The sequence below is a fragment of the Acipenser ruthenus genome, chromosome 21 (genome assembly GCF_902713425.1).
Source record: "Acipenser ruthenus chromosome 21, fAciRut3.2 maternal haplotype, whole genome shotgun sequence".
NCBI lineage: Eukaryota > Metazoa > Chordata > Actinopteri > Acipenseriformes > Acipenseridae > Acipenser > Acipenser ruthenus.
In genome coordinates this window covers 25,410,119-25,422,137 of record NC_081209.1, presented here as the reverse complement: position 1 = coordinate 25,422,137, position 12,019 = coordinate 25,410,119, and the positions used below count along the sequence as shown (strand labels likewise).

Below are 12,019 nucleotides of genomic sequence, written 5' to 3'. Positions count from 1 at the left end.
ACAGATCGCAACATTGCATGCATAAAATTGCTGTTTAACATGGTGAAAAAAACTGGAACTGTACCTGGTTTGCTGGTCAATACTGTAATCTCAATTTACTGGAAACCATTGTCTGCTTGTACAGTAGTTGCTGGATTTTTGGTAACTCAGAACCGGTGTGCCATGGATTTTTACATTAGCTGTCACTAAGCCTAGGCTGGTAGTGACCATCTCTGTGTGTCTGTCCATATGTCACACTTATGTTTTTATCAAGAGCAGTGCTTACTTGAGAGTATCAAATCTAGAGGTACTAGATGTATGCCAGACTTACATTTTTCTGGGTGTATTGTGCTGGAAGCACTATACTGTAGGTCATGGTGGTCTACTTCGTCATGTTACTCATGGCTCCATTTAGAATTGATAGTCGTTGCAGGGGATGTATGTCGCTGACATGCTTGTTAACGACAAAGTAGATTTCCAAATGAAATAATGGATATAGCATCCTGTGACAATAGACCATAATACAGTAGTGCGTGAGCTTTATACTGTAACCCGTTTATAACAAACCAACACACGTGGGGATTAATATCCAAAAATACATTAAGGCCCCACCCCAGTGCCACAATGAACCTTCACTTTTGCCCAGCTGTACTTTTCCATATTTACGAGGGATGTACTGTAATTGCTTACAAGAACGTCTACAGCACGCCAATCCAAGGGCAATCCTTGATCATTGGATAAAATAGCAGAAGGAGTTATATTATTAAAAAAAACAAAAAAAAATTACACTGTAGGTGTAAAAAAAACAAAAACTCTGCAACAGGGGTAGGGCATGTGGCTGTACTGTAGCTCTGCTTTCAGACTAGCCCAAAGCTAAACCCTTACTGCAGCTTAGGTCAGATGTAATTTATGTTCTTGGCACTTTGGCTTAACATAAATTGGTATAGTTTAAGGTAAATTGAATGTTATGTCTCCCCTAGGTAAACCATTTCAGACGAGTAATCACTGTTGTTGCTGCAGACGCTTTGCAGAGTTCCAGTAGTTTGTGGGGGGCAAAGATACACAGTACTGCTGTGATTTAAACAACAGAACAAAATATGAATTTAGCAAGATTGTTTAAGACAATTGGTATGGTTTATTCCTAGTGTTACGCAGTACTGTAGGTCTACCTCGGATGTATGTAAAATATTGTTCTTTCTTTCTTTACATTAGTGTTGTCTAATTTAACTTTGCTGGTATTGGTGCTACATTCATTGCCCCCTCCCCCTTTTCTTCACTTACTTTACCTCTTACAATTAATGATGAGGTAGGATTAACATGGTCAGGCCTGCAATTGTAACATCATTTTAATTCGCTTTACTCTGGACAAATCTCTAGAACCCAACTGCCTACGGCTGTCAGCTGAGTTTATAATTGACAGCAGCATTGATCTGCTTTGGCCCACTACAGTATATTGCAGCTTTCTCTGTCAGTGTGCTTTTACAGTAGCTTGACATGCAGATCTGCAGTTTCAGAGAAGCTGGAATTGACTGTATACTACTGTAACTGTAGGCCTGTTGATGAAGTATGATGAGATGAGCTATTTTGTTAATACTTTATGTACCTTTCAATGTGCACCAACCTTCAGTGAAAGCTACCATGCCTGGGATCTGCATGCTGCTTCTGAGAGGACTGTGTTTGATCTGCAATGACAGTGTTTAGCTTGGAGAGGCGATATTCACCTAGCATGAACTGCAGTTCAAGTCAAGCATAACAACTATTTATAGATCTATGTACTGTTAACCAGAAGAGTCAAGAGGGATTTTAACAGCACTGCATTAGCATCAGAATAAATAACATATTCTATGCTGTCATTACGTGTGTATAAAAAATGTTTTAATAAAGCAGAGTTGTAACGAGTCACCAAAATTGGGACTCGAGTTGAGTCATTGGGGAGTAAAGACTTGATTCAAGTCGAGTCTTTGACATGCCAAGCTCGAGTCGAGTCTTTGACATGCCAAGCTCGAGTCGAGTCTTTGGCATGCCAAGCTCGAGTCAAGTTGAGTCTTTGACATGCCAAGCTCGAGTCAAGTTGAGTCTTTGACATGCCAAGCTCGAGTCGAGTCTTTGACATGCCAAGCTCGAGTCGAGTCGAGTCTTTGACATGCCAAGCTCGAGTCGAGTCTTTGGCATGCCAAGCTCGAGTCGAGTCTTTGGCATGCCAAGCTCGAGTCGAGTCTTTGGCATGCCAAGCTCGAGTCGAGTCTCTGGCATGCCAAGCTCGAGTCGAGTCTTTGGCATGCCAAGCTCGAGTCGAGTCTTTGGCATGCCAAGCTCGAGTCGAGTCGAGTCTTTGGCATGCCAAGCTTGAGTCGAGTCTTTGGCATGCCAAGCTTGAGTCGAGTCTTTGGCATGCCAAGCTCGAGTCAGCATTCATATTTTGTTGTATACTACTCATTTAATCAAAGTGTAAGAAGTTGCTTGTATTGTTCATGACACTTTTCAAATCAAGTAAGCTTATTTGTGTATAAAAAACGACAATAGAGTTGCAGCCAGTGTCATCTTAAGATGAAATTGTAAAGTAATTTTAAAGTAGGCTACAAACATGGCAGTGGACTGTCTCTCTTTAGCACGCACGCAAGAACTTGCAGACTTGATACAACTGTGTTGAGAATTTAAAAAGAAAGCATTTGATGAGATTTTTAACTAGAGCTACCGGGAATATGACTCTGCACGCCCAGAGGTTCCAGGTCTGTGCCCCGGCACAAATTAACCACTGGTTCTGACCGTTCAAGATATCTTGATTTAGTCAGATTAGCAATCCATACATTAAAAAAAAAAAACTGTTAAATACAAAATTAGGATGCACAATAATGTGATCATACTTGCCCCACTTATGTTCACCATTACAAGTCCACGATTTCTGCTTTGTTTTCATCTTTCCATTTTAGTGAATTTGATTCCTTATTCTATTTATTTTCAAAGAACATATCTAATATTGTCTCACTTTTCAACACTGACACTCCCACTTATAGTTTTGTTTCAGCTATATTAACCAAATGAAAGGAAATCTGGTGGCATTTGATTTCATGTTTGAGATATTACTTCAAGGTTTTAACACATAGGAGACAAATAGAAAAAATAAAGAAACTGAGGCAAAATTGTATATAATTCACAGGTAACATAGAATCTCTCCTAGAATCTCTCCTCTTCGTGGAAGCTGAGCTATGGAGTGTCTTTTTCCATTAAATGTCAACTTGACATTTTTTAAATAACAGATACTGTTTCACAAAACATAATAAAAAGGTGTCTGTTGGAGTCCTAATGGTATAACAAAACATAATACTGTACTGAACATATACATACAACTTTAAGTTAATGTTTTATGCATATGTATGTTAAAGTATAAGAAGTGACCAGAAAGAAAGAAAAGAAAAACGTTTTAAGCCTTAGTGAAAGTCTTTAAGACTTTAAACATAAACCTCTAGTTTCACAGACCCTGATTAGCAATGACCTTGGACTACCTAATATTAGTTTAGGTAAACTTCCACATGTTTATAGTTTTTATTAGTTTGCATTAGCTTAACAAATGTGTACTGTAAACAGTGTTTTATTCAGAATTGGATTTAAAGGGAAACTTAAAAATAGCTACAAAGCACCAACTCCCTTGAGATATGTTGTCCATAAATAAAGATAAAATACATACATACATACGAACTAGGGGTGGGAATTTCAAGTAATTTAGTGCTCGAGTACTCAAGTGTTAAATTTCAAGTACTCGAACCTAATGCCAGACAATATTTTTCTACATATGCCACCTTTAACACTAGAACCGCAGCAGTTATACTCATACCTAAAACCGCCGCTGGCAGTCATTATGACGGTACATTTTAAACAACATCAATATTAAAATGAAAGACAACTATCCGATACAACTCAAAAGTTTTATTCAAGCACATCGTATCAAACATCTTCACAGCCGAAAACACAGCATTTAAATGAACAATTACATTTTTTTTTTTTTTTTTTAAATATCGAATATCTACTACCTACTCATTTTGGAAAAATACCGCTGTTGCATGGTGCCTGAGCTTTTAATTAATTCAGATTCTCATTTTAGCTGTTGAAAAAAACTTAAATAACCTACTGGTATAAATTAGTGGCGGTTACCGGCGCTATGTTTTGAATGCAGTTTATTCATATTGTCGTTTTACAGCGCTGGCAGGATGCAGCCTGCTTGTTTCTCTCCCAGTCAACTGTATAAATTCTAAAAGAGAACTCCACCACAGCAGGTACTTTTAGTGTACTCTCCATGCTGTTTTGTTTTTCTCGTGTATGACAAAACTCAAAAATCACTATTTTCGTCGGGGCTCCCGAGTGGCGCATCCAGTAAAGGCGCTCCTCGCAGGATGTGCCCTATAGCCTGGAGATCGCAGGTTCGAATCCAGGCTATGTCACAGCTGACCGTGACCGGGAGTTCCTAGGGGGCGGCGCACAATTGGCTGAGCGCTGCCCGGGTAGGGAGGGCTTAGGTCGGCAGGGGAATCCACGGCTCACCGCGCATCAGCGACCCCTGTGGCCGATAGGGCGCCTGTGGCTCTGCAGCGGAGCCGCCAGATCTGTGTTGTCCTCCGGCACTATAGGTCTGGTAGCATTGCTGTGGATCTGCAGTGCGAAAAATGACGGCTTGGAAGGAGCACGTTTCGGAGGACGCGTGTTTCAGCCTCCGTTTCCTGAGTCGGCGGGGGGGTTGCGAGCGGTGAGCCGGGGATACAGATAATAATTGGGCATGCTAAATTGGGGTGAAAACCGGGGTAAAAATAATTGGCGACGACTAAATTTAAAAAAAAAAAAAATCACTATTTTCCTCAGGATTTTCTGTGATCAGTGATCAGAAATCTATCTTTGCTTCCCGCCTACACATTTTGATTCCGGGGCTCCCTGCTGCTTGTGACGTTATGATCACAGAAGGGTGCTATAGGCTAGAAAGGTGTTTTCTATTTCCTTAGCAATGGTAATCATAACAACCGTGGCAGGAACCTGTTTATGTGCAAAATGACAAGATGGCTGTGTGTGTTAGAGAGGGGCTGCATGTATTGAAAATGAAATAAGTTTGTTATTGATTTTATCATAAAGACAATGCCTTGAGTCAGATGGAGACTTTTTTTGCGAGTCACGTCTTTTGAGCAGGGAGTCGAGTCTTATCGAGTCATTAAGTAGAGGAAGAGAAACCACACTGTACATGTTCTTTTAAATGCAAACCTCCTGTATTTTTTTTCTTTGTTGCAGAGTGGAGCTATGGAGGAAACTGTAATATGGGAACAGCACACAGTGGCCCTTCACAGGGTGAGTACCTTCAGTTATTGCTTCTACTGAACAGCTCCAGGATGTTGGCAGCCTTGCACACAATAGCAAGAAAACCAGATGTCAGGAAGCCAAGAAGAGGAAAATGTGTTTTGTTTTATTCCTTTAAAAACTCCTTACCAGTAAAAAGATATTGAATTCATATAGAAACAGTCATTTTCTGTTTTGTGTAAAATTATTTCTGCAGAGTTGCCAACCAAAAAATATTTGGTGTTTACACTTGAAGCGAGTTATGGAAATTTATTTATGAAAGTAGTACATAGTTGTTGTGTTTTTTTTTTTTTTTTTTTTTCAAAGTTGATGAAGTTATTCATTACTCCAACCATTTTATTTAATAACTTATTAGACTTAGGCTTCTGTCATGGCTGTTTTGAAAGGGAATTGCCAGTATGAAATATCAGTATGGGTTGGGATGCGTTCTGCTCAGGTAAAAGACACAGAAGGCCAAGATGAAATTGGCTGAAACTCATACAGCATCAATCTGTTATTAAAAACGTATTTAGCAGAGTCCTCTTCAGCTTCTTGGAAACTGTCTAGACCAGATTATACATCTTGTAGGATAATCTAATTAGCTGTGTTTACTGACGGGCCAGATTTGTCTTTGGTGAAGATTGCATTTTAAGTGTGATTTTGTTTTGTGAGCAGATCTCTTGCACGCAACAAACATAGTTGTATTCATTGTTGGTGAGATCAAATCTTCCAGTTTTGGGAATTGACCCACGTTTCTGCTGACAGTTCTTCCCTTTGGTTAGGCCTACAGTCCATGTTTACCAACAGCACAGCTGGTAAACATCAACCCTCCAATTATCTAACTGGTGATTTGTTACACTGTTGGCTTCTTTCCAAAGTTTTATAAGCAGATGTGTTGTTTTTGATCTAAATAATGGGCGCCAGTCTTTAAATTGTATATGAAAGAGACACGTCTTATAGTATTGTACTTGTATTTCTGTGAGCTTTTTCTATGAGATACAGTACAACTTGCAAAGGGGGTGGGGGTGGGGGTGGGGTGGTGGGGTGACCTGTGGTGTTGTATCCTTTTATCCTATTTCTTTGAAAATGTGTGTCTGTATATTTTTGTATGAAAGCAAAATCTAATGCAAACCTTTGATCAGGAATACCAATGGCTGTATCTGTGAAACCTTCCAAAAGTATTTGCTAAAAGGGTTTGTTTCTGGGTGAGAGGTTTTGGGGGGGTTCATGTTTTAAACATTGTAGATTCAGTGATGGCTGCAGGTAATCTTATATTGAGGTCCACTTGTCTGTTACGTTTTCAGCTAGTTTATAAACAAAACACTTGAGTGGTCAAAAAAAAAAAAAGTTAATATCTGTATTATTCTCCATTGTTTAGATAGCTTAAACTGAGTTTTTTTTAATTGAGAATTTCCATTATTTAACTTGCAGAATGGGCAGAAATTCAGAGTATTTGAGTTTTGAGTAGTTGAAGTGGGCACTGGCAAATAATGATCTAAAATTAAACCAAATAGAGAACGGTAGAAAACACATAAAAGGACAGTTTTTTAAGTCAATTAAACAACATGTTTTGATTTTTCTTTCTCGCCATCGTTTTCTAGGCTGCCGGGTTTGGATTTGGCATTGCAATTTCAGGAGGCAAAGATAACCCCCATTTTCAGAGCGGTGAAACCTCCATTGTAATATCAGATGTGCTGAAAGGAGGCCCAGCTGAGGGTCTGTTACAGTGAGTACATGTACTGTACAGTAGATGACTGGAAAATCAAGGATTATTACAGAGTGGGATTAGTAATTGGACTGATTACAGTACTTTCAAAAATATGAAACTTTCCAGTTCCCCAATGAATTGAGTCAGAACTTGTTTGTTTTCTAAACATTTTGTAAAATTTTTGTTAATGCATTTTCATAACTGATTTGTATGCTTGCTTCCTTTTATGCTTATTTCATTTTGTGTGTTTATTTTAAAGGGAAAATGATCGTGTTGTTATGGTCAATGCTGTTTCTATGGATAATGTAGAGCATGCCTATGCTGTTCAGCAGTTGCGGAAAAGTGGAAAGAATGCACAAATTGTGAGTAAAGTATTTTTTTTCACATTAGGAGTTGCTGCTACCTGATTTTAAATATTTGGAGTGAAGAATAATAAACTGATGTCTCTATTCACTGGGAGGAAACTACAGTTTATTTTATAGGCTGCTTTGCAGTTAGCTACAGTACTTCCTTTATGTAGAGTGGCTGTTGTATCATTTATGATTTCCATTAGAAGCGTAGATGCACAGCAGAAAGTCATTTTTTTCTGTATTCTATTGTCCCTAAAAATGTGGTTGTTGAAACAATGCTTTGCTATTCATGTTTTTAAATTCAGATGGTAAAATATTAACCTAAAATGTAACCCGTAATATCCTACATTACTAAACACACATTTAAAAACGAGTGTGAGTGTCGCCGAATGAATAACCTAGTACTGGTAATTCATATTGCGAACAGATAAATATATCTAACTACTTTTAATGTGCAATTTTACAGTATGTGTGTTATTCCATCATGGCTGTTTTAAAGAGAAGTGTCTATTGAGGATTTAACTTTTCTTTAAAAGGGAAATTTACAGAGTGAAATAATGACTCTTTTCTACTTGAAGCAGCTTTTTTTCATGTAGCCATGCTCTCACGTTCTATTAGTATGCATTCACTGTATTTATAGTGACATCTTCATCTGTAGTTGTATGAGTTTTTTCAGAAATTTCAATGCGAGTGAATTTCTCACGCTTTTTGTCTTGCGCCTTCTGAAGCATTATTTTTTTATTAAGCCCTCCAATTTAGAATGACAAGTTCATCTTTAGCATAATGTTTCTCAATTGAGAGGGGAGCTATGAAGTAGGACAAGTCAAAGTAGGAGATTACTCCTCTTAGAATTTACCATACCAGTGTGGAATGAGCAAAGCATGGCTGCTTCAGTGTACATATGGAGGTCATTGCCTAGCATTTGTTTTATTTGATTGGCAAACACTAAACATGTTTACCAGTAAAGGAGTGCTGAAAGTCGGGTAATAATAGTGACACTTTGTTTTTTTTGCATTGCACTCAAATGTACAATATATTTCTTTCTTGTTATTTTTGTTGTTGAATTTTGTAACGCCTTAATGTTGAGTAGATTTTGCTCTCTTTTTACCATACTGAATGACTTTAACCAAAGAGTTTTTACAGACAATCAGACGGAAAAAGAAGGTTCAAATTCCGGTGGCCAGGACGGAGCGCGAGACAGTGTCGGAGCATGAAGAGGACAGCTACGAGGATGAGGCGTATGATGAGACGAGTGCGAGAAGCGGCCCCAGTGCCTACAGCAGCAGCAGGAGGAGTGAGCGCAGCATGGCAGGGAGGAGGGATCGCAGTGCGAGCAGAGAGCGCAGCTTATCACCACGATCAGACAGGAGGTCTGTGGTTTCAAATCTACCACCGAAACCTGCAAAAGTCACGTTGGTGAAATCCAGAAAAAGTGAAGGTATATGCCATCTCCACATTGCTCGCATTTTTTGAAACTGAAGGTGATTTATAAAATCTGAAATGTACGTAAGATTTGCATCTCCAATTTATAATCCTTTAAGGTCTTTGCCAAAAAAACTGCCAAGTTTAATGATAGCTGCAGGGGCAGGGCTGCTGATAGAGGTCAGTGCACCTAGGCTGAAAGGTCCGGTTTCTGAAGTGACATGTGTTTTTATTAAACTCAGTCATGCAGTGGTCATGTTTTTCTTTTTAGTCTTAGCTAAGTAAACTGGAGTAGTGCCTGCTTTCAATGTTTTTCCACTTGTCATTTTAGTTTATATAGAGGGTTAGGGTCATATAGTTTAAATGCAGTACTAAGTACATTCACATACATTTTTTTACATTCTGGAATGCCGTGAATCAAGAATAACACTTCTTCAATTTTACAGCTTTGTGTCTTCGCCAGCCGCACTACAGTCTGTAATACCCACATGGTTTTTATTTTTTATTGAAAACAGAATATGGGTTACGCTTGGCAAGTCACATTTTTGTGAAAGACATCTCCCCAGAGAGCCTGGCAGCAAAAGATGGCAATGTCCAAGAAGGAGATGTTGTATTGAAAGTATGTATAATGTATTAATAGGGCTCTGGATGAAAAGTTATTTCCATGTAAAAGTATATTTTTAGCTGAAGCCTATTAAAAATCACAGCCATTTTATCACTACATAATTCTAGCATTTTTAAAGGACAAAAGTGTCTTGCATACTGGTAATTAAAGGAGAAAGCTAATAATATATTAAGAGATGGGCTCCCTAGAATCATGTTTTTTTACTAGGCTTCTATAGTATTATAGAACTTGGGGGGCTATTTTAATGATTTAAGAGTAGAAAATCTTACAGCCACCACCCTGAAACGCATTAACCTGCACTATCACAGAGCTGTTGCTTATACTGTGAATTCTGGACTGCGTTAACCCATCGATTTTTTTAAAGTAAAAATGAAAATAATTAACAATATTTAGAATAGATTTATTACCAAGCATAAACAGCCTAATAAAGTGTGGTCATTCACACCAAGTCACTCTTCAGTTTGTCAACTTTACTAAGAGGTCCTGCTAAAAACCAAAAGCAGGTTAAATAGTTATTTACTAGAATAACCTCTTGTAGAGAATACAATCTGGAACACAGTTACACAATCAATGTATCTTAATAGTGTTCCTGTTTCATTTTTCTTGGTAGCTAAAGATATTGTTCCATTTTTTTTTTCTTTCAGATAAATGGCACTGTGACGGAAAACCTCTCCTTGACAGATGCTAAGAAACTAATAGAACGGTCAAAGGGTAAGCTAAAGATGGTGGTTCAAAGAGATGAGCGAGCGACTCTACTCAATGTACCGGACCTGGATGACAGCATTCCTTCTGCTAATGCTTCAGATAGAGATGGTGAGTTGAGACACTGTGGAAAGGACTGCTCTCAGTAGGGACCTCGGACTACAGTTACAAGGATTTACAAGTTGGCTGCTATCTATTTATATTATTTTCCATCATGGATTTCTAGGAAGGAAACATTATGAAATTATGCAGCATGCATTTTAACCACATAAATAAGGGTTTTTAGCTTGTCAAAGCAATTATTTTGATAGGGGATAAAAATGTGTGCAGTGAAATAATACTTTTTTTGTTAAACAGTGATAGTAACTAATACAAATATTTCTGCTTTTTGTAACATAATTACACGAACCAATCTCATTTCTATAATAGTCATCCAACATCTTGAACATATTTTATTTGTTTGCAATTAACATCAGTAAACCTAATTTGATGGAGATTGTCTAGCGCACTTATACTGTTAATAGCAATACTAGTTAAGCTTGCACATTGCTAAACCATCCATCATCACAGATAAGGTTCATAAGGTCACATGCGCATTGGAAGCAGCAGCAGTGCCATATTAAACGCCATTTTTATTTTAACAGACATTTCAGAAATTCATTCACTGGCATCAGACCATTCCAACCGATCCCATGACCGATCTCGCCGCAGTCGCTCCCGATCTCCTGACAGGAGGTCAGAACCCTCAGACCATTCCAGACATTCTCCACAGCAAATCAGCAATGGCAGGTAAGAGTCCCTCAACAACTTGCATTCAGCAGCATAGAACTCGGGCTCTGATTTAAAAGATGCAACCATTCATGCCTGCAACAGGATTGTATAAAAGGTTAAAGTTCAATTACCTTCCTTTAGTAAAGCACATGCCCACGTGCGTATGTAGCAACTTGTTAAATCTCGAAGTTAAGGTTCAGTCAAGAATTTGTAAACCCATTACACCAAATAAAGCAATGACCAGACTTTCTATACACAGTGCCTTGTGTCCCATAAAATATTTAGAGTGTTAATAAATACATTTAAATGTGTACATTTTAGTGCATAGTAGAGGGCTTTTTTTCTTTACTTTAGTTGGAAAATTCACTAAGTACTGTATCTGTTCTGTTTATAGAAGCATCAGTCGTTTTTCTTGTGATTCAGTTTGAAATTTGTGGCGAGTGAAAGCACTGTGGAAATACTTCCACCAGTAAATCACAGTTCTTATAAAAATGCATCAGAGCCTTTGGAAATATTGATTGTTTTATATAAGAAACAAAATCTTTACTCCTTTGTCAATGGAGTGTATAAATTGTGTTGTGGGTGTTTTAACCCTGAAGGATAAGTGAAGTAATGTTTTTGTTAATAATAATTTTTGGCTGGAGCAACTTGGGCATCCCAGTCCAGAAGACAGGCATTAACATGTTGCTACATAGCTAGCTGTCCATCTCTGTACTTTAATCTGTCAGGAATGCTGTTGCGTCAAATTAAGATATCATACTTGTGACCGAAATAGAGTAACTTCCTTTCCAAATGTAAAATGTGGACATGCACAGTTCTCATGTGTTATACAGTATATTCTGGTCATTGGGATATATTTGTATTTAAGGTAACCATCCTATATCCCTGCTTATTAGCATCCTGATACAGTATAACATTGTCCCATACAGCATTCATGTGTTGATAGATTAGGAAGATACAGTTAAGACCTGCATTAGTTTACAGGTAGTTATTGATACTGGCAAAGCTTTAGTAGTCCCTTCAGTATTGCTGACAGGGCTAATCCAGTTGAACTAGTCATGAACCTATTTTCTAGTTTTCCCTTGCGAATGGTTATTTAACCCCCAGAAAATCATTTATACCAGCTCTTGGATTATTATCTGATAACAA

General features: G+C 38.1%; 1 protein-coding gene across 12 annotated transcripts in view; it reads left to right on the top strand.

Moving 5' to 3' along the window:
- The window catches only part of LOC117428010 (tight junction protein ZO-1-like), an 89,781-nt gene that overhangs the window by 57,086 nt on the left and 20,676 nt on the right, over positions 1–12,019 (top strand). For all 12 annotated transcript variants that reach the window (XM_058995249.1, XM_058995248.1, XM_058995254.1 and 9 more), the window contains 7 exons: positions 5,248–5,304; positions 6,894–7,018; positions 7,260–7,362; positions 8,494–8,788; positions 9,288–9,391; positions 10,042–10,210; positions 10,744–10,888. In XM_058995249.1, coding sequence (XP_058851232.1) covers positions 5,248–5,304; positions 6,894–7,018; positions 7,260–7,362; positions 8,494–8,788; positions 9,288–9,391; positions 10,042–10,210; positions 10,744–10,888 — 998 coding nt within the window. The remainder of the gene's footprint in view (positions 1–5,247; positions 5,305–6,893; positions 7,019–7,259; positions 7,363–8,493; positions 8,789–9,287; positions 9,392–10,041; positions 10,211–10,743; positions 10,889–12,019) is intronic.